Source organism: Eublepharis macularius, chromosome 6 (genome assembly GCF_028583425.1).
Source record: "Eublepharis macularius isolate TG4126 chromosome 6, MPM_Emac_v1.0, whole genome shotgun sequence".
NCBI lineage: Eukaryota > Metazoa > Chordata > Lepidosauria > Squamata > Eublepharidae > Eublepharis > Eublepharis macularius.
Window position 1 is genome coordinate 4,598,460 of NC_072795.1, and position 21,606 is coordinate 4,620,065.

At 46.3% G+C, this 21,606-nt stretch overlaps 1 protein-coding gene across 4 annotated transcripts in view; it reads left to right on the forward strand.

Annotated features, from left to right (window-relative positions):
• MASP1 (MBL associated serine protease 1) overlaps positions 1–21,606 on the forward strand; it is a 95,236-nt gene that overhangs the window by 52,046 nt on the left and 21,584 nt on the right. For all 4 annotated transcript variants that reach the window (XM_054982526.1, XM_054982527.1, XM_054982525.1 and 1 more), the window contains 2 exons: positions 13,065–13,202; positions 18,635–18,709. In XM_054982526.1, coding sequence (XP_054838501.1) covers positions 13,065–13,202; positions 18,635–18,709 — 213 coding nt within the window. The remainder of the gene's footprint in view (positions 1–13,064; positions 13,203–18,634; positions 18,710–21,606) is intronic.

Consider the following 21,606-nt stretch of genomic DNA (forward strand, 5'->3'; position numbering starts at 1 on the left):
AATCCTAATCTGTTACTTAAGACCCATCTACTGGAGATGTTGGGGACTGATGCCAGGATTTCCTGCGTGCAAGGCACATGCTTTTCCATAAGCAGTAATTACTCTCCAGCGGCACAGTACTTCGATTACAACTCCCCCCCCCCCCGCTTTGTTTTGCCATTGTCTGTCTTGGGTCACAGCTTCAGACCAGAGTCTGCCAAAGGGAGCTGATTCACAGCCCCAGGTCCATCACTGCAGCATCAAGGCATGGCTTGCGTATGCGAACGAGCCATCGTAAGTTCAGCATCACGGATGGAATGTTTTATATTAACCAATGGGAAAAGGAGACAAGTCATAGTTCATTACTGGAGCGCGTGCTCTGCAATCAAAGGCTCTGGGTTTCGTTACCAGTTTAAAGGATATAAGGATATAAGTGACACACACACCCCAACACAGTCGACAATCTTATGGGACACTTATGTCTAAGAATGGCTGTTTCCACACGTTCTTATAGGGATGTCCCACGCATGGAACGCTGGTGGCTATTCCTCAGAATTCTAGATGTCTCCCTTCGCAAAACGGTTGCAGGAGGTTTGGTTTCTGGTTTTTTGGTGCCTTTTCTGCGTTCTGCAGTCCCAGAAAAGGCGTAGAAAAAATGGAAACAAAGCAACCTGCAACCATTTCGCAACGGAGACATCTGGAATCCTGGGGGGAAGCCATCAGTGTACCGTGAATGGGCAATCCCTATACGGATGCGTGGAATCGGTCAATGAGAGAGGCGTGTAATCTTGAATCGCAAAATATGATGGTGCGGACTTCTCAGAGTCTAAAGAGATGTTGAAGCTAGGAAAGACTCTTAAAAATCATTTTAACTTTTGCCACAGACAGGTCAAGTGAGGTACTGCCTAGAACTGAGCGTTGTTTCAGCTCTAATTTTTGCGAGCGTTTTAAGTTAATCCCCGTTTTTCATCATTTTAAATCTTTCTCCTAGCGTCATTTCCTCTGATTTGCTTTGCCTTTATTGTCTTCATTTGCCCACAATATTATTTAATCGGACTGGTTGTGGAAATCCACATGATTTTTGGTGACAAATGAGGTCTTGGATACACACAGAAAAAATCACTGCTATTGAGATTGTGAGCAAACAAGGTCAAGGGCAGTGAGGGCAACGAAGAAAGTGGCAAATGGCAAGGTTAGGGGCAGTAGGGACAAAGGAGAAAAAGTGATATCTGGAAGCCACAAGAACTGGCAGGGTTGCCAACAAGCCTGGAGAAAAATGCCCTGTCTAACAGAAGCTACACTTGGAAATGGGTAGGTAATGCTTTTCATGGCACACAGGTAAATAGTATCACCTAGTAAATAACATCCCATCAAGCTGTCTGCCAAGAAAACATCATGATGCGATGTCCCTCTATGGGTCAGTAATGACTTGGTGCTTGCAGAGGGGACCTTTACCCTTTAAGCCTCTATTAAAAGGACAGGACTTTTTTTCCTCCAGGTCTGTTGACAGCCCTAAGAGGAGGGGATGAGTGCCCAACAATATTAAAATAACTCAAATGGCCAGTGATCAATTTGTTACTTGGCTTTGTGACATGCTGATTTTGAAGTAAATATCAAAACCAGTTGCTAAAACCCTATTATTAGCTAATTGTCCTCTTTGAATTACCTACTCTTGTCGAAGTCTGTTGGCAAGTACAAAATAATTATGTGTTCTGCTCTTGGGCTTCCCCAAAATCTGTCTGAACTGCCTTGGGGGAGGTACACCTAACACTGGCACATTCTTCTCTGTTGCTTCAGAACAGGCATCCATTCAACAGGTGCAGCTAGATGCCCTTAGACAAGCCATTCTCTCTCTGTCTCAATGCACAATCTTCAATACAGAAAAAATAATACTGGCTACCTTACAGGGTTGTTGTAACAAATGTTACAAGAAACACTTCAAACTTACTTTATTATGTAATTTTGCATGCTATATCCAACAAGGGGGAATTCTATTCCTTCAAACTCTGGGCCTGGTTGGGCCTTTCTTAGTTCAAAATAGCAGAGCATATGGAGTATTTATGACTTAAGTCAATCTATAGGACGAGGAAAATCCGTCCTAGATCTCCCCAGACCCCGAAAACTCACACCAAACTTTTTAAAAAATGAGATTTGAAATTCTCTTGTTGAGATTTTGAACTCCCTGGATATCAATGCACAAAATGCAGTCCTGAGAATCTGATTGAGAATACTATGTCCGGGTTTGAAATGAAGCATTTTATTTATTCAAGTTCATTGTGGTGCATGTCTGTGCCTATTGAGTGGTGGCACCACACACACTGCAGCTTTCCGAAGGCAGTGATGCTCATTTTCAATGTAGCAGCACAGCTGGGTAAGTAGGCCACTGTGTGGGTTGTGCATGTTATGTGCCATCAATTCACCTTCAATCTATGGTGACCTTATGAATGAAAGACTTCCAAAACATCCTATCATTAACAGACTTGCTCAGATCGTGCAAACTGGAGGATGTGGCTTCTTTTATTGTGTCAAGCCGTCTCATTTTAGGTCTTCCTCTTTTCCTCCTGCCTTCCACTTTTCCTAACATTATTGACTTTTCCAAAGAATCTTGTCTTCTCATGATGTGACCAAGTACAATATCCTCAGTTTTGTCATTTTAGCTTCTAGAGAGAATTCAAGCTTGATTTGATCTAGTACGCATCATGTAGGTTATACTTACATATACTTCAGCTTAGATACACTTAGATATGCTGCAGTGAAAGGTCAAAAAACTTCCAGACAGTGATGCGCACTGTTGCCTCTAGGCAACTCCCATTCCTATCCCATCTGGAAACTTAAGAGAATAAGGTAAGATGCCCAGGGGAATGTTGATACTTGGGAATTGCAAGAGAGTCATTCTTAAAATGCAACTTATGTCAAGAATGTCCGGGAAGGATTTCACACATGACAATGTGCACCAGAGCTTCAGTGCCAATGTCAGCATCACGCATAAAAGAAACGCAATTCATTTTTTAATCAATTGATGGCCATGCAGAAAGGTGAATTTAAGTTGCATTTCACACACTTTGTGCATTTTTACGTCCCCTGTGAGCAGACACAATTTCTGAAAAGTGTTTTTAGAATGGCTCTTTTTTTGCATGCTCCTTTAGGGTTGCCAGCTGCCTAGAGTGGAAAAAAAACCCCTGTCCTCTTTAATAGAAGCTTAGTGAGGTGTTATTTACCAAGTGACTCTATTTATCTATCATGAAAAGCTTTGGATGCTAATTTTCATCCATAAAGAGACATTTTTCTCCAGGGCTGTTGGCAACTATAGCCATTCTCTTCATTCTGTTTCTCTGAACCTCAGTAAAACTGAAAATCCTGTTAATATTACTAAACCTGCTTAAGAATTCTTTTTTAAAATTAAAGTGAAAAATGTGTGCACCAGTCGATGTACACATGCTGTTTAAAAGTGGAGAGTAAAGCCCACCGAGGAAAATTAGATAAGGTTTGACAAATTTGACAACGCTTTCAACAATTGTCCTGTTCCTTTAATAGAGGCTTTACACATGGAAACGGGAAGCTTTCCATGACACTGTCTTAAATAACATCATCTGGCAAATAACATTTTTTCTCAAGACTTGTTGGCAACCCTATATCCTCAAGCTGTGCCAGTTTCAAAGGGCAGAGCTAGACGATATATCCTACACCAGAACGGACGCTCGTTTGTACTTACACGTGTTCTATCTTTCTATGTCTATTCATGCAATCCTAGAGCCACACAACTTTCAACCATGCGCCCAGAGGAACACGAGTTTTAGGATTTCTTCTGTATTTGTTTTAAAAGAAGTTTGGTTTTGTTTTTGCATTTGCAAGCTTAGCTACCAGAATTGCTGTATCAACAGAAGTATAGTGTCCAGATCAGGCTAAGCGATGGTATTGCTTTATTCTGCTTCGGTTAGACTTCACCTAGAGTGTTGTGTTCACTTTTGAGCACCACAATTTAAGAGGGACATAAACAAGCTGCTGTGTGTCCAGAGGAGGGCAACAAAGATGGTGAGGGGTCTGGAGACCAAGTCCTATGAGGAACAGTTGAAGGATCTCAGTATGTTTAGCCTGGAGAGGAGACGACTGAGAGGTGATACAATAACCATCTTCAAGCACTTGAAGGGCTGTCATATAGAGGATGGAGGAGAGTTGTTTTCTGTTGCCCCAGAAGGACGGACCAGAACCAACAAGCTGAAATTAAATCAAAAGAGCTTTTGGCTAAACATTAGGAAGAACTTCCTGACAGTTAGAGCGGTCCCTCAGTGGAACAGGCTTCCTCGGGAGGTGGTGGGCTCTCCTTCTTTGGAGGTTTTTAAGCAGAGGCTAGAGCAAGTGGGGAGAGCGAAATATAAGATATAATAATAATATCAATAATAACATATGACCTCTGCTTATTGTTGTGTTTTGGATAATTCAAGTAACAACAACAATAATAATAGATCACCATCTGACAGCAATGCTGATTCTGTGAACCTGGGCAGATCATGAGAGGGAGGACAGGAAGGGTTACACCAGTGCTTAGTTCTCGTGAACCCCTCTTACATGCCCAGGGTAATGCCAATCGCCACTTTGGGGTCAGGAAGCAATTTTCCCCAGGCCATTTTGTCTGGGTATCCTGATGGACTTTTGCCATCTTCTGGGCATGGAGCAGGGGTTGCTGGGAGTATGTGTAGGGGGGAAGTAGTTGTGAATTTCCTGCATTGTGCAGGGGGTTGGACTAGATGACCCCAGAGACCCCTTCCAACCCTATGATTCTATGATTAAGCAAGAGCTGCCTTGAAGGGTTAGACCGAAGCACCAGGGTTCTGTTGCCCATAACAGGAGGCTACTGAACAGGGTTGCCAGCTCCAGGTTGGGAAATTCCTGGAGATTTTGGGGAGTGGAGCTTGGAAAGGGTGGGGTTTGTGGAGGGGAGGGAGCTCGGCAGGTTACAGGGTTGGAAGGGCCCTTTGATTCTAAGAAGGAGAGCCTGCTGAAGAGGAAGGGAGACCTTCACCCTAACCCTTCCCTGCCTCTTCTCTTACTGGGAACAGTGCTGCCTAGTTTTCCCCTGCAGCGAGTAAATTTTTCTGGCAAGAAAAGAGCAGAGGAGGGAAGTGTTACAGTTCCCTCCTCCTGTGCTAAAATAAATATGAAAGGAAAGGAATGTATACCTGAACCCGCAGCAAAGGGGAGGACAGTAGAGGAAAGAGGAGTGGGCCAAGAAGACAGGCTCGTAACAGAGAAAGGAGGATTAGGCACCGGAGCGATTGTCTTGCACCTCGGTCTGGAGGCAGCACTGGAGGATGAGCTGCTCCCCAGAGTATGCAAGAAGGAGTATCTGCTCCCACACTCGGTGGAAGGGCACATGGCGATGTCATTTATGAACAGTGAATTACTGAAGTGGGAAAAGATCCGCAAGAATTGACTGAAGCAATTCCGTGCTCAGCTTTAGGGCCCTCCACCAGCCATCTGCAGATGGCGGAGGAGTAAGCAATAAGAACACACCATCTGCTTGGCCCACCGTTTAGAGCCGTCGGCTCCATTCAGCTGGCAAAGCCGCGCCTTCCCTCGAAGGATTGTCTGGGGGACTTCTCAGAAAGAAAGCCATTCTCCGCCTCCTCCCACAGCTCGGTGACACACTGGGGCCCATCTGTTTCTTTTGGCTGAGCCGATCCATGCAGCCCCCTACATAGGGAAATGCAGAAGCACCAATTGCTCAATACATGGAAGGATTCTTGTAACAAACAGCAATTCTCTCCGTTCTCACAACGCAGTCAGGCGTTGGGTGAGGGGCGTGTTGCCCCTCACAACCATGCACTGTTTCCGCAGCAGCTCATTTCGGAACATTTAGGCTCCCTAAGTCTGGCCTGCCCTTGGATAGCCCAGGCAAACCCGATCTCATCAAATCTCAGAAGCTAAGCAGGGCCAGCCTTGGTTGGGGATTGGATGGGAGGTGTCCAGAGAAGACCCGGGTTGCAGAGGCAGGCGATGGCTAACCACCTCTGCTAGTCTCTTGCCTTGAAAACCCAGCCAGGGGTCGCCATAAGTCAGCTATGACTTGGCAGCACTTTCCACCACTCATGGGTGTGCTGAGGAGTTAGAATGGCCCAGGAGGAGTTGGGGCTGAGTTCCAGGGATGCTGGCAACTTGGCTCTGACCCAGCTACCTGTGAGGAGCTGAGCATCAAATGGGACACTGCCAGCATCTGCAGGGCTCAACCGAATCCCGCTGCTCCTGCCAGCTGATGACCTTCCAGGTAACAACAACTACAACAATAATAATAACTGTGTGCTTATATACCACTCTTCTAGACAGATGTGTGCCACATTCAGAGTGGTTAACAAAGTCAGTGTTTTTATATCCCCACAATACAGATGGGGGAGCTGGGCTGAGTGGAGTGGCTTGCCCAAGGCCACCTGCTGAGCTCATGGCAGTAGTGGGAGTCAAACCAGCAGAGGGCTGATTCACAACCCAACCACTATGCTAAAGCAGCTCTCTGTAAATAATAACTGTGCTTATATACTGCTCTTCTGCCTTCAGAGCAGTGGGAAAAGGTCAGTGTTATTATTATCCCCACAATCCAGCTGGGGAGCTGCTGAGGTTGAGAGGAGTGGTCATTCAAGGCCTCCTGCTGAGCTCATGGCAGTTATGGGAGTCGAACCAGCAGAGGGCTGATTCACAGCCCAACCACTATGCTAAAGCAGCTCTCTGTGGCAATAACTGTGCTTATATACAGCTCTTCCAGACAAATCAGGTCAATGTTATCATTATCCTCACAATCCAGCTGGGGAGTTGGGCCCAGAGGAGTGGCTGACCCAATGCCACCTGCTGAGCTCATGGCAAAAGTGGGAAATGAACTAGCAGAGTGCTGGCTTAGAGCCCAGTCCCTTAGCCCTTATGCTACAGCAGGTTGACAACCGGCGTGGAGAAAAGTGCCCTGTCCTTTAACAAAGGCTGGATGCGTGAGAACGGCCAGCTTAAGCTTTTCAGGAAGGTAAATAATATCACACTGAGCCTGTATTGCAGGCAGAATCCTAAATATGAATTAAGTAATTTTGGCCCCGTGGCACAGAGTGGTAAGTGGCAGTACCGCAGCCCAAGCTCTGCTCACAACCTGAGTTCAATCCCGGCGGAAGCCGGGTTCAGGGAGCCGGCTCAAGGCTGACTCAGCCTTCCATCCTTCTGAGGTTGGTAAAATGAGTACCCAGTTTCCTGGGGGTAAAGGGGAAGGCAATGGCAAACCACCCTGTAACAAAAAGTCTGCCAAGAAAACATTGTGATGCAACGTCATCCCATGGGTCAGTAATGACTCCGTGCTTGCACAAGGGAATAATCCTCATTGAAAAGAAAACGAAATTTACTTTACCTACAGAATCAACTCCTGCCCCATTCTCTGCAGAGTTCACCCCCCCCCTAAGAAAATGGAATGTCAGTGGGCTTAGCCTTGGTGCACTGAAGGGTGCACAGAGACAGACACAATTCCATCCATTGGCTTGGGTTGCCACCTCCAGGTGGGGACTGGAGATGTCCCAGTGTTACAACTGATCTCCAGACTACAGAGATCAGTTCTCCTGGAGAAAACAGCTGCTTCAGAGAGTGGAGTTTATGGCATTATACCCTACTGAGGTCCCTCCCCTCCTCAAAACCTGCCTTCTCCGGGCTCCACCCCCAAATCACTAGGAATTTCTCAACCTGGAGCTGGCAACTTTACTTATGGGCTCACTGTGCAAGCACTCTCATCGTGGTTTTTTTAAAAAATGTATTATCTTCTTCCTTTGACTTGATCTCAGCTGCTGAGGGAACCAGCTATGCAGAGGGCTGATTGGCCTGAAACAGTGACACCACTAACCCACCTATTCCTTCACCCTAGCGCTGAAATGTTTCAATGGTGTACCTGTAGTTTATGAGAGTAGAACCTTCACATTTATGGGCAATAATTCTTCAGCTGCAGGACTGTGGGGATTAGGGCTGGCAAGCCTATGAGGTAGCGCACCCCTAATCTTTCTGAAACCAAATATGTATGTGTGGGGGATGGAGAGTGTCTTCAAGTCATGGCTGACTTATAGTAAACCTTTGCAGGGATTTCATGGCAAGAGGCTAAGAGAGATGGTTTGCCATTGCCTGCTTCTGCAACTCTGGTCTTCATTGGGAGGTCTCCTATCCAATCACTAACCAAGACCAACCCTGCTTAGCTTCTGAGATCTGATGAGATCAGGCTCACCTGGGCTATCCAGGTCAGGGCATATATGTGTGAGTGGGTGTTTGGAAACAAAGTAGTTGAGGAAGATTGCCTTTTAGCCTGATCTACACCCCTTCTTTCATGCACGCCCCCTTCTCCAGTTTGCTTTATGTATGAAGCAAAACCTTATCAATGAAAGAATGCATTGATCGCAGTTGTCTTGTACAGAGTGGAAAGCACCTTCTTGCTGAATGGGCGTTCTGTACTTCTGGAAAGCCACGTGAAAAATTGACCTCACCACAGCCTTTCCTATCATTTCCAGTCATTATTTGCACTTCCCAAAAGGGCATTTTGTAATGGGAAAGGGAGGGGAATGCCGTTAGTTAGCAGGCAAGAAAAATTCCTTTCTCAGCAGAATGGCCTTCAAAAATGTGCGAGAACGTCCTGAACTTGCTTGGGAAATGAGCATTAGAATAAATTCCCTTTAAAAAAGTGATAAGATTGTTACTCTACTATATTCTCATCCTGATCTTTCCTGTGCAATCCTACACAAGAGATCCACTCGGCTTCTCTCAGATATTCCAGCTAGCTAAATTTTAACAGGATTGCTAATATTAGCCCAGAGCTGCAGAAATCATAGATTCATAGAGTTGGGACCTCCAGGGTTATCTAGCCCAACCCGCTGCACAATGCAAGAAATTCTCAACTACTTCCTCCCCCCACCCCAGCCACCCCGCACACACACAATCCTGTGACTCCTGCTCCATGCCCAGAAGATAGCAAAACACCATCAGGATCCCTAGCCAGACTGGCCTTGGGAAAACTGCTTCCTGACTCCAAAATGGGTATCGGCCTTCCCCTGAGCATGTAAGAAAGGGCCACGAGAACTAAGCACTGATGCAACCCTTCCTGTCCTCTGTCTAGGTTCTGTTTTGCCTAGGTTCTGTTCTGAGGTGCAGAATCCAACAAAATATATTGAAAATATGTTTGAGACAAGCAACAAGAAGTAGGTGATTAGTCTGATAGAATTCATTGCCATGGGATGTTGCAATGGACCCCAACAGATATTTTCTCCTATTCTTCCAACAGTATTCAGTTTCTGGATGTACTTCAGGACATTAAGAGCTGATGGGAAACTGCACTGCTGTTACCCTGTCTGGCTTGCTGCCCTCACCAAGCCTCACAGCAAAATGATATCTGGCATTTCATCTGACCCCTTGAAACCAGCTTGCCCATTATTGAATGTTAGTTTAGTAATTGCCAGTGATCATTGTTCAGAATTTACCCAGGTTACTTTGGAGGCAGGTACTTGCCTAAATCACTTCCTCCCCTTTTTACAGGAAGATTTTGGACTTTTTGCAAATAGCGCCCAACATGACAAACCCAACAAGATAGACACCCCCTCCCCATTCACAGCAATCTGACATTAAGTACTCATAGACTGTATCAAGGCCTGCTGCTAAAACAAGAGTCACATGGGAGCAGTGTTGTGTATTCTCCAAAGGGAAAGGCACTCTACACATGTTCAGAGGCCCTATACTACTAATGCTCAGAGTGTCAAACTAAAATCTGATTGACCTAGATTCAAATCCTTACTCTTCCATAAGCTTTCTGGGTGACCTCGGGCCAGTTATACACTCACAGCCTCACAGGTTTTATAAAATGAAGAAATCATGCGATCTGCTTTGGGGAGAAAGGCAGAGTATAAACGAAGTAAATGAAATAAAATACTATTAGGCCAGTCTTTACATACTATTGAACTCTGTATCTATCATGGCTGAATGACATTTCCCACATGTTCAGAGAAAGTTCTTTTGACTGAATGCCAAATTTCAGCCAGCAAATGCCATCAACCTTAGCTGAGTAGATAATTCATCTCTGGAATCACGTGGGGTCTCTCTTACTTGTCTCTGCCTCAGTTCGTCATTTGCAAAATGGGAAAAGCAACAGAGATCTAATGTTACAATAATACAATGATCTGTCAGGTACTCCTAATTGCAAGTTGTCAGTTTTTTAAAAAAGCAAATCTCCAGCCTCTTTCATTGCAGGGAAAGGCATGTCTTTATAATGAAAGGGACAAGAGAATTTAAAAAAAAAAATTAAAGTAGGGAGCTGAGAAAACTTGAGCCACAAATAATTATAGTGCTATGACACTATAACGGTACATTAATTTCTGTCTATTTTTTAAAGAGAGAGAGCCTCCAGTGGTGTGAGGGAAAAGGCTGCTGCAAGGGATAAGGGGAGAAAAATGCAGGCAACCAAAGGCAATGTGAAAAGCACACAAGCCCAACCTAGAGTTGTTAACACACCTGGAGAAAATGTCCTGGGGTCAGGAAGCAATTTTCCCCACGCCAGTTGGGCTAGGGATCCTGACAGTGTTTTGCCATCTTTGGGGCATGGAGCAGGGGGTCGCTTGGGGGTGTGGGGGCGGAAGCTAGTTGTGAATTTCCTGCATTGGGCAGGGGGTTGGACTAGATGACTCTGGAGGTCCCTTCCAACCCTTTGATTCTATGATTCTATGAACAGAGGCTCCATGAAGCATTATTTACCAGGTCGTGCTATTTATCTCCATGCCATGAAAACCTTCACCTGCCCATTGCTACACATCAAACTCATTATTACTGGCACGGGACATTTTTCTCCAGTCCTGTTGGCAGCCCTTGCCAATCCCCATGTGGCAAACACCTAGGGAATTGACTTAATGGTCTTATGACCTCTCCCGTTGGATAGATAATATTTTATTGATTCATTGATTTGTTTACATATTTATACTCTGCTTTTCTAAGCCACTGACAAGAATGAAATTCGCCCATCCTCCAGTGTGTTCTCCCAACAACAGCCCTGTGAGGTACATAAGGTTGAGCGTACATGACCAGCCTAAGGTGACCTGGCCAGCTAGTGGGAATTCGAACCTGGGTCTCCCAAATTCTACTCTGGTACTCTAACCACTACACAATGCTGTCTCTGTATACTTCCAATACACTGGTGGGGGGGAGGGGCGCTGAGTCTATCAGCCAGGGCCCCAGACTTCCCTACATCCAGTCCTGATGGCTCCACAGCTAATGATTTAATTGTGTCCTACAATTAAAAATCTGACCCAGAAATCCCCCTTTGCGCCAAATATATCTCTTCCTGACTGATGTCGAAATGAAAACTAATGTAAAGTAGGTCAGTAATCTCAATGTCGGCACTTCCTAGCTGTGAATTAATGCAATTCTGTGGGTCTCACCTCCTTTCACAAGTTCCCGTTCTCCTTACACCGCCTCCCCTGTTAATGAGAATCTTTCTTTTCAGGTTGTCGGCCTTCATAAAAGCAAGTCTCCGTTGCTTTGTCTGCTTAGGAAACACAGGCATAAGATTCTGGGCTCTGTTGGGGGGGGGGTCGCAAAATCCAACAATATTTACAGAGGGCTCCTGCTGCAAAAATTGAGAGCCTCCCCCCAAATAAAGTACCAAATTAAAGCATGTTTTCTTGAATAACCTCCTAATATAAAGGATGCCCAGATATAAAGGGATGTTTATTTTATTTATTTATGTCATTTTGGGTTGGCCTTTCTCACTGAGACTCAAGGCGGATTACACAGGCGAGTGGCATGGGCAGCATCTCAGCTGCTGGCGCTGCTGCCGCTCCGCTGATGGCATGCCGCCCTGCATGATGATGTCACAAAGTGATGTCATCATGCAGTGCTGGGAGCGGAGCGCGCGCAAGGGCAGCTGGAATTGGGTTGTCCCTGGAGCCGGGAACCCAAGATCCGGCCCTGTGACTACCCATCTGAAATTATTTGCCTACACCTTTATTCATTCCCTACTTTGTTTTGTGATCCGTATCCCCTCCACTGCCTGTTGTGTGGTGACCTAATTACCATGGCCAGTGGGTGGGCTAGAGACCCCCCACTGCCCCCCCATTTAAATACTAATGGCTGCTGGTTCCAGGCAAACTCCACTTCAATAGGGCAGCAACAGCAGCTTGGGGGAGGTTGCCAACCTCCAGGTGAGAGCTGGACATCTTTTAGAATGATAACAGACTTCCAGATGATAGATTTCAGTCCCCCTGGAGAAAATAGCACCTTTATAATAGCAGTCCAGTAGCACCTTTAAGATCAACACATTTTATTGTATCCTAAGCTTTCAAGAACCACAGCTCTCTTTGTCAGAGCATCTGACAAAGAGAGCTGTGGTGCTTGAAAGCTTGTGCTACAATAAAGTTGGTTAGTCTTAAAGGTGCTATTATGATGCATCTGATGAAGAGAGCTGTGGTTCTCGAAAGCTTATGCGACAATAAAGTTGGTTAGTCCTAAAGGTGCTATTACAATGTATCTGATGAAGAGAGCTGTGGCTCTTGAAAGCTTATGCTGCAATCAAGTTTGTTACTCTTAAAGGTGCTACTGGACTCTTCACTATTTTGCAGCAACAGACTTACTCGGCTAACTCCTCTGGATCTGTGACCCTGGAGAAAATGCTGCTTTGGAGGGTGGGCTCTCTGGCATTATACCTTGCTCAAGTCCTTCCCCTCCAAACTCTGCCCTTCCCAGGATTCACCCCTAAATATCCAGAAATTTCCCAGTCCTAAGAAGGCAATCCTAGTGGGGAAGCACAGACCTCTAAAAGGCAACACTTACCAAGATTGTTCTCTCCCATGGGCCAAAGGAGCTTCCTTCCAGGTCCAGTTATCCGTGGTTCAGTACCAGTTCCTATTGTGGCTCAGTCCACTCCAAGTGGCAGCGCTGTGAAGACTGCTGGGCTCAGTTTGTCCCTGGGACCTTTAGGCATCCCAGTCCACCCCCACTGAAAAAGGACCTGGCAAAAAAGTTTAAGAGCTTCTTGGAAGCTAAAAGGAGAGCCAGAATTCGTCCTTAGTGTTGTGTGACGTTCTCTGAATGTTTCTCCTTCCTCTCTCCAGTGGCAGATTGCAAGTCACCGCCTGAGCTGGACCACGGCTTCGTCACCTTCTCCACGCCACACAACCTGACCACGTACCAGTCGGGGATCCAGTATTCCTGCCAGCATCCCTTCTACCAGATGGTCCCCAACGTCACAGGTGAGAACGGCTGACTTTGCCGGAAGAAAGGACTTGGGGTCATGGAAACAAGAGAATGAGGCGGGTAAGCAGCTTCCACGGGGCATCTAAGAGGGTCACGGAAGTCTTGTTGGGTCCAGCCAAACAGTCCAACATCCACTTTCCACCAGAAACTGGGTGCCTCCAGGAAGACCACAAACAAGACATGAAGGCGACTTTGTTTGCCTCTCCTCCCCACACCGTCACCCAGCATTAAGATAGAGTGCTTCTATGCATGGAGGTTCTATTAGCCACCATGACTAGCAATCATTGGCAAACATAGAATGGACATTTACGGGCAGGCTTTGTAGACAACAGACGTACGAGTAAGACAAGTTTCATGTGAGACAAACTCCAATCTCTTTTCACTTTAATATCCACTGAGCCAGCTTAGGCCAAGTTCACACCCACTACTTTTTTTCTTCTTCTCCTGAGCTGCAGCAAGCATGAGGCCAAAAGTTCCTCTGAACTGTTTGTCTCAAGGACAAACCACAAAATGTGCATCGTCACCCTTCTTGTTGTGGGCTAGTTTGCTACAAATCCTTCATCACAAGTTATATATATCTGGCCTGAAACTTCTCTCGACCACTTAACAGGAAAACAGATGTAAAAGTTGCCTTGCTGCCTTCCAAAGAAATATCTCTTGGATGAATTCTCAAATAACTAGTTCGGCAGGCGTTTCTGTGTGTTGATTGGCTAGTGCCCATATCATCAACCAACAGATCCCCCCCCCCAAATTCTCAGAGCATTTTTTAAAAATATTAACTTCTGTGTTGTTTGGGTAAGGTGAGGACAAATCAGGCCTTTGACTCGCTTGTGAGTATATTGTGTAATGCAAGCTGCAAAGTCAGATGCGTACCACAGTTGAAAAACTGCAAGAATGTTGTTTGTTTTTACCTGTAGTGTAGAAGTCACAGCAATTAAATGCCATTAAAAAGAATCACCTTCTTCCCCTTCAGGAGATGAAGGACTTACTAGCATTCCAGCTTTGCTTATGATAACAGCTGCTAGAAGGGGATTGTTGACATTTTCTTTATCCGGCAATAACCTTTGGCATGTCTGATGCCCGAGGTTGTTTACCTGATCTCCCAGAATCCTAAAACATCTCATGTGTATTAGGCTGTAGGTAACCCCATTGGCCTGCTAGGAGTAGGGTTGCCAGGTCCCTCAAGTCTCCCAGCGGGAGACTGGGACGCTGGCTCCTACCTCATTAGGGGCTGTCCTTGTTGTGCCCATGCGCGCACAAAGTGCATGTGCACGCTCCCGGTGTGCATGATGACATCACTTTTGACGCCATCATGCAGGGAGGGAGGGCAGAGAGCGCGGGCAGCTCTCTGTCTCTCTCACTGCCGCCGCACCCCTTGTTCCTGCTGATGCAGGCAGCACACGGGCAGCGGCGGTGGCAAGAGAGCTCTCGCGCGTGCAGCGGCTGCTGCTGCCCCTGTGCTGCCCACGGCAGCAGGGACAAGGGGCATGGCGGCGGTGAGAGAGAGAGCAGGCCCTGGCCACCGCAGCTCGCTCTCTTGCTGCCGCTGCCGCCGCACCCCTTGACCCTGCTGGCGCTGGCTGCACAGCACCACCGGCGGCCGTGGCGAGAAAGCAGGCGGCAGCGGCAGTGAGAGCGGTGTGCTCTTGCAACCACCACCTGCTTTCTCTCTGCCACCGCTTGCTCTCGCGGCACGGGAGCGCACCCCGCATCCAGGGGCATGCTGCGCCACCCGGGGAGGGGGTGCCCCAGGGAGCGCACCCCCCTGCCAGCCAGGTAAGCGTGCGTGGGGGAGGGAGGGTGGGATTGGGAGATCCCCTATCCCGAGCCGGGGGGGGGGGATGGGAACTCTAGCTAGGAGAAAAAAATCCAAAAATCAACAGTAACGTCTTTCCTTTTCTTACGATCAAGTAAATTGTTACAAGGTAGGCAACAAGCTTTCGCCTCACCTCGGGTCTTCAGTACAAAAAAAGAGGAAGGGAAAGAGGAGGAAAATTCATAGCATAATGAAAAAGACCCGGCACTTGCCGTTTGTAGGCTTCTTAAAATGGAGAGCCAGAGGTCTTGCAGACTTAATTCGATCAGATGGGGCTGCTGAACGCTAGACCCATTCCAAGATGCTGGAGAATCTGCTGGGATGCAGAAGCCAAAAGGACTCCTCTCTCTTTGAAAACAGAAACGCCAGCAATGAATCAAAAGCCTCCCCATTACTAATCAGAACACACCCTTTTAAGGCCGAAAAGCACACGGTACTCCCAATTTATTTATGTCATTTATAGTCCATTTCTCACTGAGGCTCAAGGTGGATTATATAGCGTGAGACTAGTACAATCAGTGGCAAGGAAAAAGGCAGGAATTTCCATACAGTGTCAAGGACATTTCCATAAACAATGTCATAGAGTAAATGAGTACAAGTATGCAAAGATATAGCATTAGTAAGGATCCAATACAGAGTTGAAGAAATGCTGAAACAGAATATAATCAGTTCTAGGACTGACATTAGACAACATGAAGCACAGGTAGTACATAAGAGTACATATTAAAAGCAACAGATAATATGTAAGGCAACATAATGGTGAAGTCTATGGTCCCTAACTCATTAGCAGAGCATCTGAGACCCCCTCCCTACAATACAGCCCTCCTATCTGAGTAAAAAGCCTTTTTGAATAATTTGGTTTTGCATCTTTTGCAGAAAGCCAAGAGCATGGGGGCTCTCTTGACCTCCTCAGGCAGGCCATTCCACAGGGTAGGGGCCACCACAGAGAAAGCCTGTGTGCGGGCTGCTGTTGATTTCACCCCTGTGCAGGATGGTACCTGCACACAGTAACTATTATTATTAATATTAATATTAACAAAGCCAGAGAGTATTTCAGTAGATGATGCGCTAGGAAAAGGTGCAATAGAAACCAAATTTGACACCATTACCTAGAGCAGTGGTTCGCAACCATTTTAGCAGGGTAACCCAGAAGTCCAAATTTACTTTGTATGGTGACCTATCTGGGACTGGTCCAAGAGATTGAGAAGGTGCAGGGGTGCACCAAATTGAAGAAATGCGGGAAGATAGCAGTTCAGCATACAGATGGGTGGCAAGTGGCTTGGCACAGTATGTCTCCCCCCGCAGATAGAGACCAATGAAGCACTACACAGGACCGGGCAAGAGGTTCGGCTGCTAAGGAGCAGTGCCAAGACACAATTTATGCTCGCGCACATCGCTCTATCTCCTCCTCTCACTTTTTCATGCACTGAACAGCTCCCGCCCACTCACCAGCCTTCCTCCCACACCCTTCTTCCACCTGCTATCATAAAGTTACTAGTTGCCAAACAGCTTTCCACTCTCATTATTGTTGCAAGGCAAGAATGTGAGAAGCAAGAAAGAAAGGAGAGTAGAGAAACAGAAGGGTGCAAAGGACAGTTAGGTAAAGGTAGTCCCCTGTGCAAGCACTGAGTCATTACTGACCCATGGGGGGACGTTGCATCACGACATTTTCTTGGCAGACTTTTTACGGGGTGATTTGCCATTGCCTTCCCCAGTCATCTACACTTTACCCCCAGGAAACTGCATTTTACTGACCTCAGAAGGATGGAAGGCTGAGTCAACCTTGAGCCGGATATTTGAACCCAGCTTCCTCCAGGATCAAACTCAGGTCGTGAGCAGAGCTTGGGCTGCAGTACTGCCACTTACCACTCTGCACCACAGGGCTCTTGCAAAGGACAGGAGCCACTGTAAGATTTGGGTGGCCTGGAACCCACTTTCAGAAATTTGCAATCCACTTTTGGGTCCTGACTAGAGATGGGCACAAACCAGGAAAAAAACCGAACCATGTGGTTCGTGGTTCGTCAAATTTCATGAACCACGAACTTTCACAAACCTGCCCTTGGTTCGTGAATCAGTTCGTTTGGTTCGTGAAAATGTCACATCCAGGTCAGAAAATCGGCACTTCCGGGTCAGCAGAAGGTCACTTCCAGGTCAACAGAAGGTCTGCAGGAAGTCCATTCCCTGTTGCCTAGGAAACTGATTGACTGGCACCAGGCTGTCTGCAGTGATGAACCAAAAAATGAACCAAACGAACAAGCCTAAAAGTTCGTGGCAGTTCATCAGAAATGGGATCTGACAAACTGTGGTTCACGAACCACAAACCGGCCTGGTTCATGCTTAATTTTGGTTCATATTTCGGTTCGTGCCTATGTCTATTCCTGACTCACAGGTTGGGAAACCCTGATCAAGAGAAAAAGAACCCCATTAGCAAGTCCCATTAGAAGATCACCTTTCTCTAATTGTAAAATCCCTCTCTAAGGTGGCTGAATTCTGAATTTCCCCAGATAAATCAGGTTTCTAGGCAGCTGCACTGATCATTTGAAAAAAAATCTAAGAATCAATATTTATCAGGAACAACGAAATTGTCGCAATTAGAAATTGACTGTTGCTGATGGAAGAAGCAGAGCAGAGGCAGGTATTGACCAGGTGTCTGATATGTTAGTGGAACGGTATGGTGCAATTATTTTAATTAATGAATAAATAAGCAAGTCCTATGAGGTGATGTTGAAGAGAATCTGGATATGTTTATCCTGGAGAAGACTGAGGAAAGAGATGGCTGCACGCTTGAATTACCTGATGGGTCATAAAAGAGCACACAGACATATTCTCTGTTGTTTCAAATGGTGACATGAGATCGAAGTTCCAAGGAGGGAGATTTTGGTGTAGTGGTGAAGAGTGGCAGGACTCTAATCCGGAGAGCCAGGTTGGATTCCCCACTCCTCCGCTTGAAGAGAGCTGGGTGACCTTGGGTCAGTCACAGCTCTTTGAGAGCTCTCTCAGCCCCACCCACCTCACAGGGTGTTTTGTTGCGGGGATAATAATGGCATACTTTGTAAACTGCTCTGAGTGGGTGTTAAGTTGTCCTGAAGGGCAGTATATAAATTGAATGTTGTTGTTTGTTGTTGTTGATTTTGTTGTTCTTGTTATGAGAAAATTCCTGATGGTTGGGACATGGAACCATTATTTAATTGTGGGGATCTCCTTGTTGGAAATCTTCAAGCAGATGTTGAACAACCATCTGTCAGGAATGTTCTTGTACTGGATTTCTGATTGGGCTATGAAGTCTCTTAAAGTGGTGGAAATTTGTGGTGCTATTATGACCTCCACCACAGTCAATGTGAGATTGCAAGATCGGTTGGATCTGAGACGAGTCCATTTGTTGCTTAGGAAACACTGTAAAGACCCATGAACAATGGCTGCACTATATAAAGAAACAAACAAAAGACCATTCAAATAAATAAATAGTAATAATCTATGCTGATGTGGCGCCCTATAAATCATTTACTGCAGCAATAATTGTGCACATTGTAGACTAGAGCTGCCAAGACGTTGCTCCAGCACCACCTGGTGGCATAATTCATGTGCACAGCTAATACTTTTGTGTCTTTCCAGGAATCTTCACCTGTGACGCCAAAGGGGTCTGGATGAGTGAAGAGCTGGGGACGCACCTGCCCTCTTGTCAACCAGGTACCAACACGTTGCTGACATAACTGTCAAACTATTGCTGCATGGCACAAACCTTGGATTTGTAAAGCCGATGCGAACTTCTCTCTCACACAGTAACTTCCTTCAGCGCGATTGAGAGCTGCTCTAGAAATGAAGTGGGCCTGTCGGCAGGCCTTCTTGAGAACCACGGGCAAGGCTAGCCCGTTCATGGGACAGCCATCATGTAACATGTTTGGGGTGAAATTTTGCCACGGGGAAGCCACACCACGGTCCTCACCTCCTTGGTTCAAACTTCAGAAGACAGAGGGCAAGGGAACTGCGATGGCACCAAATGTGGGCACCGTGGTAAAGTTGCATAGAGCCGAGGCTCTTGTTCACAATGTTGCCACCCTTGGGAAACCACAATAGCAGTTTTGTGCAAAATGAGTGCGCCCAGGCTCTCTCTGTGGTGTTTCCTACCTGTCACGGTTTTATCCTGCCCTACTTCCAAGGTGTTCAGGGTTGAGAAAATGGTTTCCCCCTCCTTCCATTTCGGCCCTCACAATGGCTACCTGAGGTTGCTTATGCTCTGTGTGTGAGAGAGGGGGGGGGCTGACTGAGTTGGAGCCTAGAGATCTCCTGGAATTATAACTGATCTCCAGACTACACAGACCAGTTCCTTTGGAGAAAATGGCTGCTCTGGAGGGTGGACTCTATGGCAGTAAATGCCACTGAGGTACTGCCCCAAACCAGACCCTGGTCTCCCCTAGACTCTACTCCCAAATCTCCAGGAATTTCCCAACCGAGAGTTGGCAAGCCTAACAATCACCCAAGGAGCTTAATGGCTGATCAGAGATTTGCGGTTGAGTCTCTCTGGCCCTGGACTGTCTAACTGGTACCCTCATGGTGGAATTCAGGACGGGCTTGGCCTACTTATTTATCTTGGGGTCTCATTCCTTTTGGGGGGATATTAAATTTTAGAAAAATTAAATTTCAGGTTTTTAAAATTTTTATTGTAATCAAAATTAACTGAAAATAGATACAAACAAAATCCTGATGCAGTCTCCTACCTGCACCCTGCTTGTGAGTTCTCCCATCATACAAGCAGGAATATTTGCTCATATTGCTCAGCGGCGGCTGCTATCAGCCCTGGATAAACAGACGGTTTGGTCATAAGCCAAAAATCCAGGAGGTTTACTAAACTTAGTGGGAGGGGTGGATGCTGCTTCTCAGCAAGATGGAAAGCCGAATTTGCAGTCTCGTCTCTTTCTTTTTTTTGCGCTTTATGAGTTTGCAGAAGATTTACACAAACGTTTACATGAAAGTACAAGCTTGCTTTTGCTTAAAACATCAGCTCCGCTATGCTCTCTGCATCGTGTCTGCTGCTCCTGGTACTGATGGAAACCAGGCGGGTTGGCAGTTCCTGGGGAAAGTTTGAGTTTTCCAGAGGTCAGAGTGAGTCGGCCAAGAGCAAGGAATGCACTGTGCTTCAGTTCTCCCCAAGCCAACAGGCTGCCAACTGCCAGGAATCCCTCTTCCTTCCTTTCCGCCTTCTGTTCTGCTCCAGGTCCCTCATTTACTTTGACACAGAAAGAACAGCCAGTTTGGTTGCTTCGTTGCTGTCCTTCAAGACTTAGGCTGCAATCCTATGCATGCTTACTTGGAAGTAAATCCCTACTTACTTATGTGCTTAGGTTAGGGGTGCATTGGTTATTATATACTTTGGGGTGGAGATTTTATAAAATGTAAACACTTGGGGGAGATCAAGGCACTGGAGCCAAGGTTGTTTAGCTCTTTCCACTAGACTTTCTGTTCGGGCATGCTGTCCAAGTAGAATCAACCGGTGGAAACCAAGTAGGTTTCTACTGGAGCTTGCAGTCATTTTAAGGTGATCTGCAGTCACACCATAGCTGTGGGGAACTGCTTTTTTTAAAAAAAAAGTTTTATTTCCCCTTCCATAGTTGTTGTTTCCCCCTTTGGAGATTTCATGCCAGATATGAGTACCTGTGCTAGAGATGGGCACGAACCAAAATATGAACCAAAATTGAGCACAAACCAGGCCGGTTCGTGGTTCATGAACCGTGGTTCGTCAGATCCCATTTCTGATGAACCACCACGAACTTTTAGGCTTGTTTGTTTGGTTCATTTTTTGGCTCGTCACTGCAGACAGCCTGGTGCCAGTCAATCAGTTTCCTAGGCAACAGGGGATGGACTTCCTGCAGACCTTCTGCTGACCCGGAAGTGACCTTCTGCTGACCCAGAAGTGCCAGTTTTCTGACCTGGATGTGACGTTTTCACAAACCAAACGAACTGGTTCGCAAACCAGGGGCAGGTTTGTGAAAGTTCATGGTTCGTGGTTCATGAAATTTGATGAACCACAAACCACATGGTTCGGGTTTTTTCTGGTTTGTGCCCATCTCTAACCTGTGCATTTCCCCCCCACAGGGTAAATATCATCTTGAGGTAGGGGTGCCAACTCCAGGTTAGGTGATGCGTGGAGATTTGCAGGGTGGAGTTTGGGGAAAGCAGGGTTTGTGGAGGGGAGAGACCTCAGAAGTGTGTAAGGCCATAAAATCCACCCCCAATGCAGCCATCTTCTCCAGGGGAACTGATCTCTGTCATCTAGAAATCAGTAGTAATTCGGGGAGGTCTCCAAGCCCAACATGGAGGATGAGCATGCACTTTAAGAATTATAAAATGTGGATCATTTGAATGCTGAGTAAGTGGTTTAGTGCATTGCATGGGTGACTACTAGCCTTTTGCTTTGTGGCTATTTACCCGTGTGCCTCTGTTGGTTCCCCAACATGGAGAACAGCAACCATATCTTGAGATAATTATTTATTAAAGAGAAAACAGATGAGAGAAACAATTCTACTCTTTTCACTCCCCTGTACTGCTCCGCAGACCCAATTTCCTCCTCCCTACTGTTGCTTTTAAAC